Source organism: Neoarius graeffei, chromosome 4 (assembly GCF_027579695.1).
Source record: "Neoarius graeffei isolate fNeoGra1 chromosome 4, fNeoGra1.pri, whole genome shotgun sequence".
NCBI lineage: Eukaryota > Metazoa > Chordata > Actinopteri > Siluriformes > Ariidae > Neoarius > Neoarius graeffei.
Window position 1 is genome coordinate 91,248,678 of NC_083572.1, and position 17,237 is coordinate 91,265,914.

The following is a 17,237-nucleotide window of genomic DNA, read 5'->3' on the forward strand; positions in this document are numbered from 1 at the left end:
TGGTAACACACTAAACGAATTATCTTTCATTTTTGGCACTTTTTCTGTTTGTGTAGATGGGAAGACATACTGAGAATCCAAATCGCCAACATTTGAAATAATAATTGTTTTGAATTATTTCTTGTCTTATTTAATGAAGGTTGTAATAGAATTAGCCTACATTTGGCTTAAGCTGGATGAGACAGAGACATAATTTTATAGCCATTTGTTAAACAGCTGACAGGGAACGTAATTAACCGTTCCAGGAATGAATTTTTTTTGTTCTAACCGGTTCGGGAACGTCTATTTAATGGTGGAACCCAAAACCGGAAACGTTAAAATTCCGTTTCTGTTCGGAACGAACCAATAGGAAAAAAATTCCGGTTCAAAGCCCTGGTCTAAAATAAACAATCTACAGATTTGTGACCCTTATGGCTTACCAGACGGAGTTTTCACGACCATGTCAGTGGATATGGAACTGCCAGAGGTGGAATACCCGGATGTGTATAATTACCTCATCAACTTTCCCTTGCTGTTCAGTGGTGAAGCACTGCGTGCTTATAAATCTCTGGACAGTTATCTTTACAGAAATTCAGGATTTATCAGCGACTCAGATGTGGCATCTTGTAAACAAGAAAATGATCCTCACTGGATGGGTAAGTCACTTAAGTATTGAGTATAGCACTGACCAGCCGATTATAGAACAGAATAAGGCAATTCCAGCTGTAATTCCAAATCGTCCGTCTTGTTTACCTGGCGTTGGAGAGGTAGAGGCTTGGCAGTGGAGATTTGAGTGGCTGTTTTCTGAGCTTAGTCAACAGGCCAGCTCTGCCTGCAGCCTCGCTTTTGCTTCCGCTCCTGGCGCCGCCTCCTTAGCTTTGCTTCCAATAACAATCCACGGAGACCCTGCTGGTCTCGCTATCTCGTCCGGAATGTTTTTTTTTTTTTCTCGTCCGGAATGTTGTGCATGCGATGGAAATCGCTACAAACCGTCATTTTCTGCTGGAAACCAATGTCCAGTAAGTCCATACGGTTGTAGTGGATATTGAAGTCCGGTACAGACGAACAACGCGCAAAAATACACACAAAAAACATAAAAATGTGCACAGGTAGGGAGAGCTTGTAGCCGCAGCCGTTGTAGTAGAACTGTATATAGTAGGGTTTTCCAGAAGAAAAGGTAGAAGTAGAACCAGAAGTAGAAGTAGAAGGCGGAATATGGCGTTTGACCGACAAGATGGCGTCTGTCACAATCTGGATCGGCTGTGACGTCACATGCAAGTGCTCCATACCATGTATACTGTTTGCAGGTCTGTCCCACATTGACTTCCTGTTTACCAACTGAATGTATTTACGAAACATATAGAATGGATTTACAAGATTTTCATAACACTTTTCTCAGCAACTACAAATCTGCTTGATATTTGGTACCGAGCTTCAGCTTGGGGTTTTATACTGTGTATACCATTTTCAGTTCTGTCCCACATCAACTTCCTGTTTACCAACTCAATGTATTTACGAAACATATAGCGTGGATTTACAAAATTTCCGTAACACTTTTCTCAACAACTACAAACCACAACTGCTTGATATTTGGTGCCGAGCTTCATTGTTCTGTCTAACCGGTTTTAACCATGTCTAAAGTGAATTGCTGGATATGATCCTACATCATTCATCATGTGGTGGGCTTTTCCCGTTAATGCAAGGCATTGTGGGATACAAATTTGAAACAGGAGAGAAAAATGGAGGACATGAGTGTGCGAATGAAATATGGAAGACTGACGACAGTAACAGAAAGCGAGAAGAAAAGACGCTATGTTGTGAAGGAAAGGAAACGCAGGACCAAAATAATAAATATCGGTGGTCAGCGGAGATGGTGAGATGATCAAACGTAAACTTACACATCTGCACAAGCACTTCCTTCATTTGCTTGACTGCATGAACCAGGTGATCTCACGCACATTATTTGCTATGGAGTCCCCTCAAATTAGATACTGTATGTTCCCAGTCACAGAATGGCCTGATATTTTGTGAGATATTAGAGAAATAAACATACATCTTTATGACCAAGTTTCAGAAAGAACTAAATTTAGTCTTCCTTTAATGGTTAGAGAAGTAGCTTTGGGACAAAAAGGTTGCTGGGTTGATTCCCTGGACTAGCCGGAATGGCTGAAGTGCCCTTGAGCAAGGCACCTAACCCTCAACTGCTCCCCAGGCTGCTCTGGGTATGTTGTACATTGCTGTGGATAAGATAAGAGCATCTGCTAAATGTAATGACCATATATGGCACACTTAGTTAGTTAGTTAGTTAGTTAGTTAGTTAGTTAGTTAGTTAGTTAGTTAGTTAGTTATAATCATGCTATCTGTTATCACCCAAATGAGGATGGATTCCCTTTTGAGTCTGGTTCCTCTCAGGTTTTCTTCCTTATGTCATCTCAGGGAGTTTTTTCTTGCCATGTCACCTCAGGCTTGCTCTTCTTCTTCTTCTTCTTCTTTCGGCTGTTCCCGTTAGGGGTCACCACAACAGATGTTTCCCCTCCATCTCCTCCTGTCCGCCGCATCTTCTTCTGTCACACCAACTGTCCTCATGTTCTCCTTCATCACATCCATAAACCTCATCTTTAGTTTTCCTTTTTTCCTTCTACCTGGCAACTCCATCTCCAGCATCCTTTCCCCAATATACCCTGGATCTCTCCTTTAGGGATAAATTCATATATTTAAAATGTATATATTCTTTTCTGTCAAGTTGCTTTGCGACAACATCTATTTTTAAAAGCGTTATACAAATAAAATGGACTTGACTTGTCTTGACTTTGGTCAGTAAAAAAAAAAAAAAAGAAGCTGTTTATTATTAGTAGATTTCACACCAGACATAAAGAAAAATGGTGTTAACCAAAAAAAAAGCTGTTTTCTTCCAGTTGCTTGTCACACATCTTAAAATAAAGATGCAGACAGAAGAACAGACATGTTTATGATAATTTTGTAACAGGTGCATTTTATCTCTTCCTGTATTTAACATGGAACTATCCTGTCCTCCTCTCTATATATAATCATCTATAACCAAAGGCCATTCCGCAGACCATGGAAATATTGCTAGGTCACAGTTTAATACGTCTTTTTCCCACCAGAGAAATGGACAAACACTTGTCCATTTCGATTCAGTTTGAAGGTTTTTGTTGCGGATTAAACTTATCCATTTCTTTCTTCTCTTCTTCTCGACTGGCAGCTGATAAAATCTCAAATTAGGTGTTCTCTTTGTTGTGGAGACACAGTAAGGTACACAGCAATTCACTTTAGACATGGTTCAAACCGGTTAGACAGAAAAATGCAGTGTTTAACAAAGGCGAAAGTAAACAATACGGTGGAGCTGACCCTGGGTATCGCCCATAATGCATTGCGGTAAACAAGTGATTACATAGTTATGCGTTAGGATCATTGGGTGTCAGGGAAAATTCTTTTTATGACCTACACTTGAACAATCTGAAAGGCAGTCTACCTTAAGTCATGACTTCCCGGTCAAAATGTCTAGTTGTGTAACCACGATATTCCACATTCCAAAGTGACCACAATCTTGATTTCTTGCTTTCTATTGGCTCATAAGTCCAACGTTTGCAAATCTCATCTCATCTCTCATTATCTCTAGCCGCTTTATCCTGCTCTACAGGGTCGCAGGCAAGCTGGAGCCTATCCCAGCTGACTACGGGCGAAAGGCGGGGTACACCCTGGACAAGTCGCTAGGTCATCACAGGGCTGACACATAGACACAGACAACCATTCACACTCACATTCACACCTACGGTCAATTTAGAGTCACCAGTTAACCTAACCTGCATGTCTTTGGACTGTGGGGGAAACCGGAGCACCCGGAGGAAACCCACGCGGACATGGGGAGAACATGCAAACTCCGCACAGAAAGGCCCTCGCCGGCCCCGGGGCTCGAACCCGGACCTTCTTGCTGTGAGGCGACAGTGCTAACCACTATACCACCGTGCCACCCACGTTTGCAAATATACAGGTGAAAACTCACCTAGATAAATTCACCAGAAAATGATCCTAACCACTTCCAGAATGGTATTTTTTCACACCTCCTGTCATTTCCCCTTCACTGAATTACTTTTTTCCTCTCATTATCAAATTTTATTTGTTTTTGGTCTGACTGCATACTTTTGTTAAAAAAGCAGTAAAGACATGTCTGCAGGTGTCTCCTGTCCTGCTGTAGCAAGCAGTCGAAAATCTATAAATGCTACAACTAAACTGTAGCTTTTGGCACATCTGACAAGTTCTGTTAACACCATTTCAAGTGTGATTTGCATGCACAACTGGTATTCACAGCATATACTTTGTAGTGATCCTGTTTTCATATTTTAGTCTGTTGACAGAGGATTCCATCTCTCATATTCTCACCTTTCAGCATTTCTTATTGATTTGTACAATTCACAATACTTTACTCACCATGGTCTTCTTGACATACACTTCCTCTCCACGTGAGAGTCCAAAATCAGCTATTTTTGCCACCAGATTTTCTCCAACCAGGACATTTCTGGCTGCCAGATCTCTGTGAATAAACTGGCAGCACATAATAAATACATTTACTGATTGATGGCAATACTGTATTATTTGACAGCGTTTACAGGATGCTATTATGAGATCATGATAGATTAGAAAAAGTGCGGCGTCAGTGCTACAGAACATTCCGACTATGTAAAAGAGTACTGCACAAGTGTTAATTGCTAAGATTGAAATTCAAAATGTACATTTTCAGTAGTATGTGTATATCTGCTTACCTGTTTGTCACTAAGGTAATGCATGCCTGTTGCCACATCTGCGGCAAACTGCAGGAGCTGCTGTGAAGTGAGCGTGGAGGCAGTGCCATGTTCTTTAGCAAAAGCTGGATCTGTCTCCAGAACACGGCTCTTCCTCAGAAAGTCCAGGAGATTTCCATAGGGAGCATACTCAATAGCGATGTACAGGTAACCTGCAGATCAAGAGTGACAAATAAAAACAAGAAAAAGTAACATGAGTTAAAAAAGGGTTAAAATGCACAAATTTTGAAGTGAAAAGCTACTTGCTTGTTTTTTATTATTGTTTTTTTTTTTACAATCAGTGAGGTAAATTAGATCATATTCTTCTGTCATTCAAAAAAAATGACGTCTGTAAAAGGCAAAATTGTCCATTAATATTAATATGAATCGATTTCTATGCTGAAATTCACTCAACATCTAGCTAGCTGATTTACTGTAATCTTTCATACAATTTTTTTGGGGAAAAAGGCTAAACGCTTCTTATGGTGAAAAACCACAGGAAAAAAAATATCTGAGAAAACATTTCCTTTCTATAGTTATTTCTAAAAATATTATTTATAAGTAAGAAAAAGGACTGTAAAAAATACAAAACCTGATTGAATTAACAATTAAGGATTAACAATATACTATATCTGTGTGTAATATAGTATGCAGCTATGGAAACAATTAAGAGACCACTTTTATTGGTCACCACCATATATAGAAGATATTACATGCCAAAATATAATGTTCTTTATATTATATGGACATACCCACAAAAACAACAACAACAACAACAAAAAACATGCAAGTTAATCAAAATAATTTTAATTCTGAACCGGTTTGCCATTTTGACAACATTTTGTCAGCAAGAAAACACTGAGAGTGAAATATCAAGAATCATTCTATCCACATTTACTGGATATGAGCAATCGCATGCGCTGATTGGCTACTCTACTACTAGGATATCAGCTCATATACCATGAGTAGAGAAAAACAAAATGGCGGAATAAAATGGTGAAATAAAAACTCTCCTCGAAAACAAAACCCCCAAAAATACAAAAAAAGCAACAAAATATGGAATGAAAGTATTGGATGGGAAGAATGTATCTTTTTTTAATTTTTCAAGAATTACTATTATTATTATCACATTTTTCACAAATTGCTACCGTCATTTCATCGGTATGTTTACATTTTAAGCGGAAATGATTTTGTCGGACATTTTGTATGAAGTTTTTATTTATCGAATTTGCAAAAAATAAAAATAAAAATGCTCTGTTTCTCAAAATCCAATGAATGTGGATAGAATAAAACAGTTATTCCACTCAATCTCGTCGTACATGGCTGATAGCCAACTCACCTCTATGCGCCTCGTCGGCTATCAGCTCATGTACGACTCGATTTCGTGGAATAACTGTTAAATATAGCACTCAGGTCTGTGATGAAGTTCATATGAAAAATACAAGTTTTTCAACACGAGAAGATAAACTTCATATCTTCAAGCCAATGTGTGATTTTCTTTTTATTATATAGACACATTTGCAAACAAAAAGTGCCCAAATTTATCAACCATTCATCAATTTCCTCATGAGTGAGGATATTGAAAAATATGTTACTCACTGTCCCAGACGTAGTCATATGAAAAGTATAAGTGGCATATTTCCCAGTAAAACACCCATGTCCGTATAATAAATTAATTTTTTTAAAAAGGCAGATTAAGTTCAAGCAAACCGATACATTCTTGTTTTTTAAAAATATGTAAGACACTTAGGTTGTATTTGACTCAAGAAAGCTTCATGCTACATCAACAGCAGTAATTTACATTATTGTAAGATGTTGCTGTGCAGTTCAAATGGGGCATTTTTTATTTTGCGTCCTGCACATGCGTGAACACATTTTAATTTCTGTTGCAAGCTGACAGTCAGCTGTACATTTACTTGAACTTTGGCAAAGTATATTGTGAGTAAAGCAACTGCTGACATCCTTTGACTTTCTGGGAAGTGATATGTTTCAGTGTTCATTCCATATCTTGCAAGTACATTTCATGCTTTAAAGTAATTAATGTAAATGTTGGATAACATTTATGAGAGGAATTAAGTAATTTTGAAACTCATCTAGGCATGCGTTGCAGTAAAGTCAGTGGAACATGGCATGCAACATACAGATTTTCACCCCATCACATTAATTACCCTCATTCTTGGACCTTTGAATTGATATATTGAACTGCTGACAGTTATTTCTTTCTTTATAAAGTGACACTGGTGGCCAGTGTATAAAATGGCTGCCTACTAGAGTGAAGTAGTGTCTTAATGCAGTAGTGTTTAAGGCCATGTCCACATGTACAGTCTGATTTTTTTTTTGTGATTATGGTTTTTATGATAATTTTACAGAAAAAACATATCATTGACAGAAAGAGCATACGGATGACAGTGGAGGAAAAATAAAAATAAACACAGACCACCACACTTAACAAACACTGGCAGGCAACTCATATTGACTACAGTGGTGCTTGAAAGTTTGTGAACCCTTTAAAATGTTCTATATTTCTGCATAAATATGGCCTAAAACATCATCAGATTTTCACACAAGTCCTAAAAATAGATAAAGAGAACCCAGTTAAACAAATGAGACAAAAATATTATACTTGGTCATTTATTTATTGAGGAAAATGATCCAATATTACATAACGGTGAGTGGCAAAAGTCTGTGAACCTTTGTTTTCAGTATCTGGTGTGACCCCCTTGTGCAGCAATAACTGCAACTAAACGTTTCCGGTAACTGTTGATCAGTCCTGCACACCGGCTTGGAGGAATTTTAGCCCATTCCTCCATACAGAACAGCTTCAACTCTGGGATGTTGGTGGGTTTCCTCACATGAACTGCTCGCTTCAGGTCCTTCCACAACATTTCGATTGGATTAAGTTCAGGACTTTGACTTGGCCATTCCAAAATATTAACTTTATTCTTCTTTAACCATTCTTTGGTAGAACGACTTGTGTGCTTAGGGTCATTGTCTTGCTGCATGACCCACCTTCTCTTGAGATTCAGTTCATGGACAGATGTCCTGACATTTTCCTTTAGAATTCGCTGGTATAATTCAGAATTCATTGTTCCATCAATGATGGCAAGCCGTCCTGGCCCAGATGCAGCAAAACAGGCCCAAACCATGATACTACCACCACCATGTTTCACAGATGGGACAAGGTTCTTATGCTGGAATGCAGTGTTTGCCTTTCTCCAAACATAATGCTTCTCATTTAAACCAAAAAATTCTATTTTGGTCTCATCCGTCCACAAAACATTTTTCCAATAGCCTCTGGTTTGTCCACGTGATCTTTAGCAAACTGCAGACGAGCAGCAATGTTCTTTTTGGAGAGCAGTGGCTTTCTCCTTGCAAACCTGCCATGCACACCATTGTTGTTCAGTGTTCTCCTGATGGTGGACTCATGAACATTAACATTAGCCGATGTGAGAGAGGCCTTCAGTTGCTTAGAAGTTACCCTGGAGTCCTTTGTGACCTCGCCGACTATTACACGCCTTGCTCTTGGAGTGATTTTTGTTGGTCGACCACTCCTGGGGAGGGTAACAATGGTCTTGAATTTCCTCCATTTGTACACAGTCTGTCTGACTGTGGATTGCTGGAGTCCAAACTCTTTAGAGATGGTTTTGTAACCTTTTCCAGCCTGATGAGCATCAACAATGCTTTTTCTAAGGTCCTCAGAAATCTCCTTTGTTCATGCCATGATACACTTCCACAAACATGTGTTGTGAAGATCAGACTTTGATAGATCCCTGTTCTTTAAATAAAACAGGGTGCCCACTCACACCTGATTGTCATCCCATTGATTGAAACACCTGACTCTAATTTCACCTTCAAATTAACTGCTAATCCTAGAGGTTCACATACTTTTGCCACTCACAGATATGTAATATTGAATCATTTTCCTCAATAAATAAATGACCAAGTGTAATTTTTTTGTCTCATTTGTTTAACTGGGTTCTCTTTATCTACTTTTAGGACTTGTGTGAAAATCTGATGATGTTTTAGGTCATATTTATGCAGAAATATAAAATTCTAAAGGGTTCACAAACTTTCAAGCACCACTGTAGAATCTTCAAAGAAGCTCTATAAGGGCAATAGGTACATTCGAATTTTTAATGGACCTGAATACAAACAGCATTTGGTTATTGAAAATGGGGTTCTTGTTTTCAGAAACATTGAGAGTGAAGACTTTTGTACTGAAATCAGATATCTGGTTGTGATGTTAAAGGCACCCTAGAATGCCATTTATCTTCATTACACAGAGCCCTCAAATAAAGGCTACTAATTGTAAAAAAAAAAAAAATCACCAGGTGCTACTGCTCTCTCTCTCTCTCTCTCTCTCTCTCTCTCTCTCTCTCTCTGTCTTTCTGTGTGTGTGTGCATGCGTTTTCACTGCTTCAGGTGGGTTAAATACAAAGACCTTCACTATGCTGTAATGTATATGTGACAAATAAAGACTTATAATTAAAGTCTTATAATTAAATTAAATCTAATCAGAAATGTTCTGTAACCGTGTGATTTTTACTGGCAACAAAATACACGAATCAACAGATTTCATTTTTATAAAGTTCAAGTCTTACTCAGCTAGATAATGCATACGCAGTACTGACAGATACTAGTCAGCAATCCCGTTGCCATAGCAACACAATTTTTGCCGTCTGAAAAGATCGCTTTTCTCAGTGAATAAAAACAAACAAAAGCATGTCACATAAAATGATCAGTGATGGGGCTTATTTTTACATCCGTACACTTGATACTTGGTCATCTTCAGGGTTGTTTACAACAATTTCGAAGTGATGTATCCAGAAGGTCCTCTAGCTTCGTTAAGTCATGTAGTGTGTAGGTGACATCATGATTTGTACTCAGAGTGCAATATTTGTACCTCGGAGACAGTAAGATATCAGCGCCCAGTGACACTGTTTTTCTTTTAAAATAAAATCTGTACACAGTATACAGGTCCAAATATGAACAAGTGAAAACTCGAACATGTCTTGTATGGATATTATCTGTTAGTATAAAGGAGTTTCTGCTTGGATGATGGCTCTGGACACTTACAGTTTTGCTATGATGGCTTCGGACTACAATTGCCATGATCACTTTAGGACTGCAGTTGTCCTGAACTGTTTTGCACTCAAGTCTCCATCAATGAATAGTTTATAACTTCAACAAAATAGACTTCATGCTAAAACTATAATGATTTTCCTGGTTACACAGTTGTACTTTGTGACTATATTGAGGTATTTCACTCACGTGACCAAGTCATGTGACGCTGCCATTTTGGACGGCACGGCTCGAATCAGTTTGAATGCGAGGAAGGCGACAAACGAAAAACATAAAGAAAAAGGAGCGAGATGCAGAAAACACCTTCACTTTCCAGCGACGTAGGGCATTTACAGGGCGAGCAGAGGGAGAGGTATTTGCAAAAATTGAGGTTAGCAGGCTTAGAGAACGACGTTTACCTGCTTCCATCAGGATTGCTCACTGACGTACGGAAGTACACAAAGCCCTCGTCTTTACCTGACTTCGGCCCACATGATCTGTATACCTATGTCGTCAAAAACCCATCGCCATACACAGGTATTGATCTGAAAGCGTATACGAGTTTGGATGCCTACAAATATTTTGTGTCAGGCTGGGTAACATGCCTACATCAGTGGGTCGTCCCTGGAGCCGGTGGTCGCCATCTGATTACAGCTAAGGTTTGTTCACATTTTCATTTACTTTCGGTCCTCAGGATAAACAAAATGTTATTAAATGTCATTGAAATAACTTCTTAGTCTGTTGAGACATGGCCCGTTATAAATTTGCTGTTACCAGGCAATGACTAAGAACTGTATTATTAGGGTTGGTGTAGTTGTAGCAGTGTATTAGCAACTAGCTGTTAGCACTAGCTAATGTCAACAACATCGTAGCTGGTATGTTACTGTAGCAATATTTACGTTCAGTCATTTGGATGACTGTTAAAACCTTTCAGTCTCAAGTTTTTCCTTTACTGGATTTACTAGTTTACTGAGCTAGCGCGCTCGGCCAAGCCGGGAGCCATCGCACGCTCTCCGGCCGAGCCGGGAGCCATCGCGCGCTCGCCGGCCGAGCCGGGAGCCATCGCGCGCTCGCCGGCCGAGCCGGGAGCCATCGCGCGCTCGCCGGCCGAGCCGGGAGCCATCGCGCGCTCGCCGGCCGAGCCGGGAGCCATCGCGCGCTCGCCGGCCGAGCCGGGAGCCATCGCGCGCTCGCCGGCCGAGCCGGGAGCCATCGTGCGCTAGCTCAGTAAACTAGTAAATCCAGTAAAGGAAAAACTTGAGACTGAAAGGTTTTAACAGTCATCCAAATGACTGAACATAAATATTGCTACAGTAACATACTAGCTACTGTTGTTGACATTAGCTAGCTTGCCGTCCAAAATGGTGGACACCGGGGCGTCACGTGACCCTGTGACGTCAGGTGAAATACCTCAATAGGACACAGTTATAGAAGTGAGTTATTTATAATCACGCTGTCTGTTAACAGTCAAATGAGGATGGGTTCCCTTTGGATTCTGGTTCCTCTCGAGGTTTCTTCCTCATGTCGTCTGAGGGAATTTTTCCTTGCCACTGTTGCCATAGGCTTACTCATCCGGGATAAATTAGGGATAAAATTAGCTCATGTTTAAAGTTTTTAATTTTCTGTAAAGCTGCTTTGTGACAACGTCTGTTGTTAAAAGTGCAATACAAATAAACTTGACTTGACTAGTTTGATTTTTGGATTTTGTTTGACCTTAATAAACACTGTTTTTTGCTTGCAACAAGTATGTGCCTTGAAATAAAACTGTTACCAGTTTCACCATAAAATCCCTGACAGTTTTACTGTATCAAATTTTAATTGACATTAAAACCATGGTTAATTACTGCATTAAAAAAAAAGAAATTCACATTAAATGTTTCCTGTATGCAGAAGCAACATGTGTTTGTTGTGTTAGTGAAAACATGGCAGCAGTGAAAATGTTATTTTGCTGAAAATGAATGAAACCATTGTTTTCTATCAGGGGTTTCGGCAGATTATAATTTAACATTTAATAACAGTTTCAGGTAAACACTAATTTGTTAGTATTGACATCTTTTTGTAGTAGCAGTGGCTGTACTTGTATGGAAATTTATATTCATACATACATTGGTGCATTTTAAATTAATTTTAATTTCCCAGGTTATTTTTCCTCTATGTATTACAAAACATTTTCTTCTTTTAGAGCTTCAGTGTGGGTTTGCAAAGACCGCCACACATCAGTACCTTCACGATCCTTCCTGCTCAGATATTACAGGTTAGACCATGGTCATTATGGCAGAAGCCACCATTGGAGGTATGTTATTGTGGTGATCTTGATTGCTCTCAGACTTAATTCTTCTTCTTCTTCTTCTACTTCTTCTTCTTCTTCCTGTTGTCTGTATCTTTTTCTGTAGCACCAACTGTCCTCATGTCCTCCTTCACCACATCCATAAATCTCATCTCTGGTCTTCCTCTGTCTGCGTAGGTTCTCAGTCATCCAGGTCATAGTAAACTGTAGGTGCTAAAAAAAAGGCAACTGGACTTGCTTGAAATCCTTGAAGACATTTCACCTCTCATCCAAAAGGCTTCTTCAGTTCTGTCTGACTAGTGGGGAGCTCCAGGTAATTATCCTCTGGTGGATCAAAAGCAACTCTACGGAGAGTCGTTGAAGTCACTTGGGTCGTTGAGTCATCCTGTAGGTGTAGGTCACCTGGGGCTGGGTGTGAATGGTGTTAACAGCCTAGAGAGTCATTAGGGTGATCTGTGGGTTGTTGGCTCTCTCTGCCATCATGTGAGTCATTGAAGTCAACTGAGTTTTGGTGTGGATGTGTATTCAGTTTTCTGGGAAGTGAGCCAAGGACTGCATTGTAGGTGGCTGATAAGTGGTGTCTCAGACCTGTTCAGTGATGGTCGTTTCAGGTTGACGAAGATGACTTCTTTTACTCCTCTTTCAAACTACTGGTCTTCTCTGGCTAGAATGTGTACATTGCAGTCCTGAAACAATTGTCCTTTGTTATTGAGATGAAGATAGATTGTAGAGTCCTGGCCTGAGGAACTCGCTCTCCTGTGTTGAGCCATGTGCTTGTGAAGCAGTTGTTTCGTTTCCTTAATGTACAGGTCAGTGCTTTCCTCACTGCACTGAATTGCGTATACTACGTTGTCCTGTTTGTTCTTCCTCTTGTCCTTCTACCTGGCAACCCCATCTCCAGCATTCTTTTCCCAATATACCCTGGATTTCTCCTCTGTACGTGTCCAAACCATCTCAATCTCACCTCTCTCACTTTGTCTCCAAGCTGTCCTACATGTCTTGTCCCTCTAATATTCTTGTTTCTAATCCTGTCCAACTTTGTCACTCCTAATCTCAGCATTGTCAACTCTGTTATCTCCAGTTCAGTGCCACTGTCTTCAAACCATATAAAATTGCTGCTCTTACTACTGTCTTATACACTTTCCCTTTCACTTTTGCTGGCAACCTTCTGTCACAAATCACTCCTGACCCTCTCCTCCTTTTATTTTTGGCTTTCAGACTTCATTCAACAACCAAAAACATCTTCCCAAATCGACAGAATTACAATTCCTTGAATTGAGTTAAATTGCATTAAATTACACAGTGTTGTGTTATGGGCAGTGTATGGAGCACTTGCATGTGACGTCACAGCCGATCCAGATTGTGACAGACGCCATCTTGTCGGTCAAACGCCATATTCCGCCTTCTACTTCTACTTCTGGGTCTACTTCTGCTTTTACTTCTACCTTTTCTTCTGGAAAAACCTACTATATACAATTCTACTACAACGGCTGCGGCTACAAGCTCTCCCTACCTGTGCACGTTTTTTATGTTTTTTGTGTGTATTTTTGCGTGTTGTTCGTCTGTACCGGACTTCAATATCCACTACAACCGTATGGACTTACTGGACATTGTTTTCCAGCAGAAAATGATGGTTTGTAGCGATTTCCATCGCATGCACAACATTCCTGACGAGAAAAAAAAAAAAACATTCCGGACGAGATAGCGAGACCAGCGGGGTCTCCGTGGATTGTTATCGGAAGCAAAGCGAAGGAGGCGGTGCCGGGAGTGGAAGCAAAAGTGAGGCTGCAGAGCTGGCCTGTTGACTAAGCTCAGAAAACAGCCACTCAAATCTCCACTGCTAAGCCTCTACCTCTCCAACGCCAGATCCATGTAAACAACACGGACGATTTGGAATTACCTTATTCTATTCTATAATCGGCTGGTCAGTGCTATACTCAATACTTAAGTGACTTACCCATCCAATGAGGATTCTTGTTTACAAGATGCCACATCTGAGTCGCTGACAAATCCTGAATTTCTGTAAAGATAACTGTCCAGAGATTTATAAGCACGCAGTGCTTCACCACTGAACAGCGAGGGAAAGTTAATGAGGTAATTATACACGTCCGGGTATTCCGCTGACAGTTCAAAATCCGGTCGTGAAAACTCCGGTAAGCCATAAGGGTCACTAATCTGTAGATCGTTTATTTTAGACATATATCTAGTTATCTGTTCATTAGAAAAATGAGCCGTGTAGTCCGTCGGTTGAAATTGATCCATTCTGTACACGAGTGCAGCAGTATTCAGCGGTGTTTTTGACCGACAAGATGGCGGTTGTGTACTTTCCGGTCACGTGACTGCAAGATCTCTATAGGTAACTTTATATGAACTTTGTAAATGTGTTCTAGGTGAATGCTGAATTCACCAGGATGACCAACTGGCTTTTGATTTCAAAGTTTATGTATCAGCTTGATCACTACTCCATCTAGCTGCTAAGTTTTCAAAATGAAAGGGGGCACAGCAGCACAAACAATCTCTAGCATCATGTTGGTTATAGAACAGGTGTGTGTTTTAATGATCAAATATCAATGTATGTATTAAATAAAACTGAGACATATTTAACATACCTTCCCTATGTTGTGCAGAATGGAACCACAGAAATAAAGTGTGAATGCATTCTGAAAGCCTTAGCTGTTAACCTCAGTGAAGAATGTACAACCCTTGTGAAAGAGGACTCAGTAAGTTAGTACACTGTTAATTCAACACAGGAAATGCTATATTTATTCGAAATGAAGTAGGTGTTTTTTCTTTCAGATTATGCAGACACAACTGGTATGGTGCTTGTTCAATTAAAATCATTTAATGCTATCTGAATTTCTCCTTTTAAGATGTCAATAACATTGAAAATCAGAGATTCATGGGTGAAACCTTCCTTGGAATCTGTGTGATCAAACAAGAAGGGACAAATCCCTTGGACCACATTAAAAAAAAAAAACATTGGATTTACTTAACCGACTTATGGCAACCAGTCCCACGAAACTGTGTTAATTTAGATGTATTGAATACAGTTATGTTGAGTTATTCAAAACATAACTGTATTCAATACATCTAAATTAACACAGTTTCGTGGGACCGGTTGCCATAACTCGGTTAAGTAAATCTAATGTTTTATTTTTTTGAGTGCGCTATGAAGTTGTAGGTGGTGGTGTTGAGAGCCGGGCAGTGCTTCAGAACTTGAGAAATGTTGCCAATGCTTGTGCTCTGATGCTAGGACTCGTCTATGCTTTAAACCTGGCATACTCAGATGGACTTAAGTATACACTGGAAGTTATTCAAAAGCTCCTAATGGAGCTTGATTCAGTGAAGCTGTCAAAAAAGACCCAGGTCCTGACGAACAAACTATTGGAATAACCAGTATAACTGGGTACATACAGTGTCTTGCAAAAGTATTCACCCCCTTTGGTATTTGTCCTGTTTTGTCAAATTACAAGCTGGAATTAAAATGGATTTTTGGGAGGTTAGGACCATTTGATTTACACAACATGCAATCCACTTTAAAGGTATAAGTTGTTGTTTTATTGTGACACAAACAATAATTAAGATGAAAAAACAGAAATATGGCGTGCACATAGGTATCCCCCCCAAGTCAATACTTTGTAGAGCCACCTTTTGCTGCAATTACAGCTGCAAGTCTGTTGCAGCTGTAGCACATCTAGCCACTGGGATTTTTGCCCATTCCTCAAGGCAAAACTGCTCCAGCTCCTTCAAGTTAGATGGGTTGTGTTGGTGTACAGCAATCTTCAAGTTATGTCACAGATTCTCAGTTGGATTGAGGTCTAGACTTTGATTAGGCCATTCCAAGACATTTCCCTTTAAACCACAACAGTGTAGCTTTAGCAGTATGTTTAGGGTCATTGTCCTACTGGAACGTAAACCTTCGTCCCAGTCTCAAACCTCTGGCTGATTCAAACAAGTTTTCCTCCAGAATTGCCCTGTATTTAGTGCCATCCATCTTTCCTTCAGTCCTGACCAGCTTTCCTGTCCCTGCCAATGAAAAATATCCCCACAGCATGATGCTGCCACCACCATGCTTCACTGTAGGAATGGTGTTCTCAGGGTGTTGGGTTTGTGCCACATATGGTATTTCCCATGATGGCCAATACTTTTAATTTTAGTCTCATCTGACCAGAGACTTCCATGTGTTTGGGGCTCTGCCACATGCTGTTGGGCAAACTCCAAATGTGTTTTCTTATTTTTTTTTTCCCTTCAGCAATGGCTTTTTCTGGCCACTCTTCCATAAAGCCCCACTCTGTGGAGTGTACGGCTTAAAGTGGTCCTATAGAAAGATACTTTGAGTTTTGGTGGATGGCCTTCTTTTGTTAGGTTTGTCGCGTTGCCATGTTCTTTCCATTTTGCTATAATGGATTTAATGGTGCTCTGTGGGATTTTGAAAGTTTGGGATATTTTTTATCACCCAACCCTGATCTATACTTCTTCACAGCTTTGTCTCTGACCTGTTTGGAGTGCCCCTTGGTTTTCATGTTGTTTGCTTCGTAGTGTTGCAGAGTCAGGGTCCTTCCAGAACAGGTTGATTTATACAGACATCATGTGACACTTTGACTGCACACAGGTGGATCTTAATCAACTAATTATGTGACTTATGAAGTGAATTGGTTGGACCAGCTCTTGTTTAAGGGTTTCGTACAAAAGTGGATGAATACCCATGCATACTCCAGATTTCTGGTTTTTTTTTCATCTTAATTATTGTTTGTGTCACAATAAAAAAAAAAAAAAACACTTTGCACCTTTAAATCGTAGGCATGTTGTGTAAATCAAATGGTGCTAAACCCCTAAAAATCCATTTTAATTCCAGCTTGTAATGCAACAAAACAGGACAAATACCAAGGGGGATAAATACTTTTGCAAGACACTGTAAGCTCTTTGCTGAAAAGTAACCCAACAAATGGTTTTACTAGTCACTTGGTTAACTTTTGCTGATTTGACTTGAGCCAGTGTAGTTGTGGTTATTTAATGCAACCGCATATTTGTTACTCAAGTCATTAACATGGAACTGACTGAAGAAAAAGGTTAGTCCAAAGGATTATTTTTTGAGGGTACTATATATAGTT

General features: G+C 39.7%; 1 protein-coding gene across 1 annotated transcript in view; it reads right to left on the reverse strand.

The window, feature by feature from the left end:
* The window catches only part of tie1 (tyrosine kinase with immunoglobulin-like and EGF-like domains 1), a 50,712-nt gene that overhangs the window by 14,181 nt on the left and 19,294 nt on the right, over positions 1 to 17,237 (reverse strand). Inside the window, exons 16-17 of the mRNA XM_060920006.1 lie at positions 4,761 to 4,951; positions 4,429 to 4,542 (exon numbers count right to left, since the gene is read on the reverse strand). Coding sequence (XP_060775989.1) covers positions 4,429 to 4,542; positions 4,761 to 4,951 — 305 coding nt within the window. The remainder of the gene's footprint in view (positions 1 to 4,428; positions 4,543 to 4,760; positions 4,952 to 17,237) is intronic.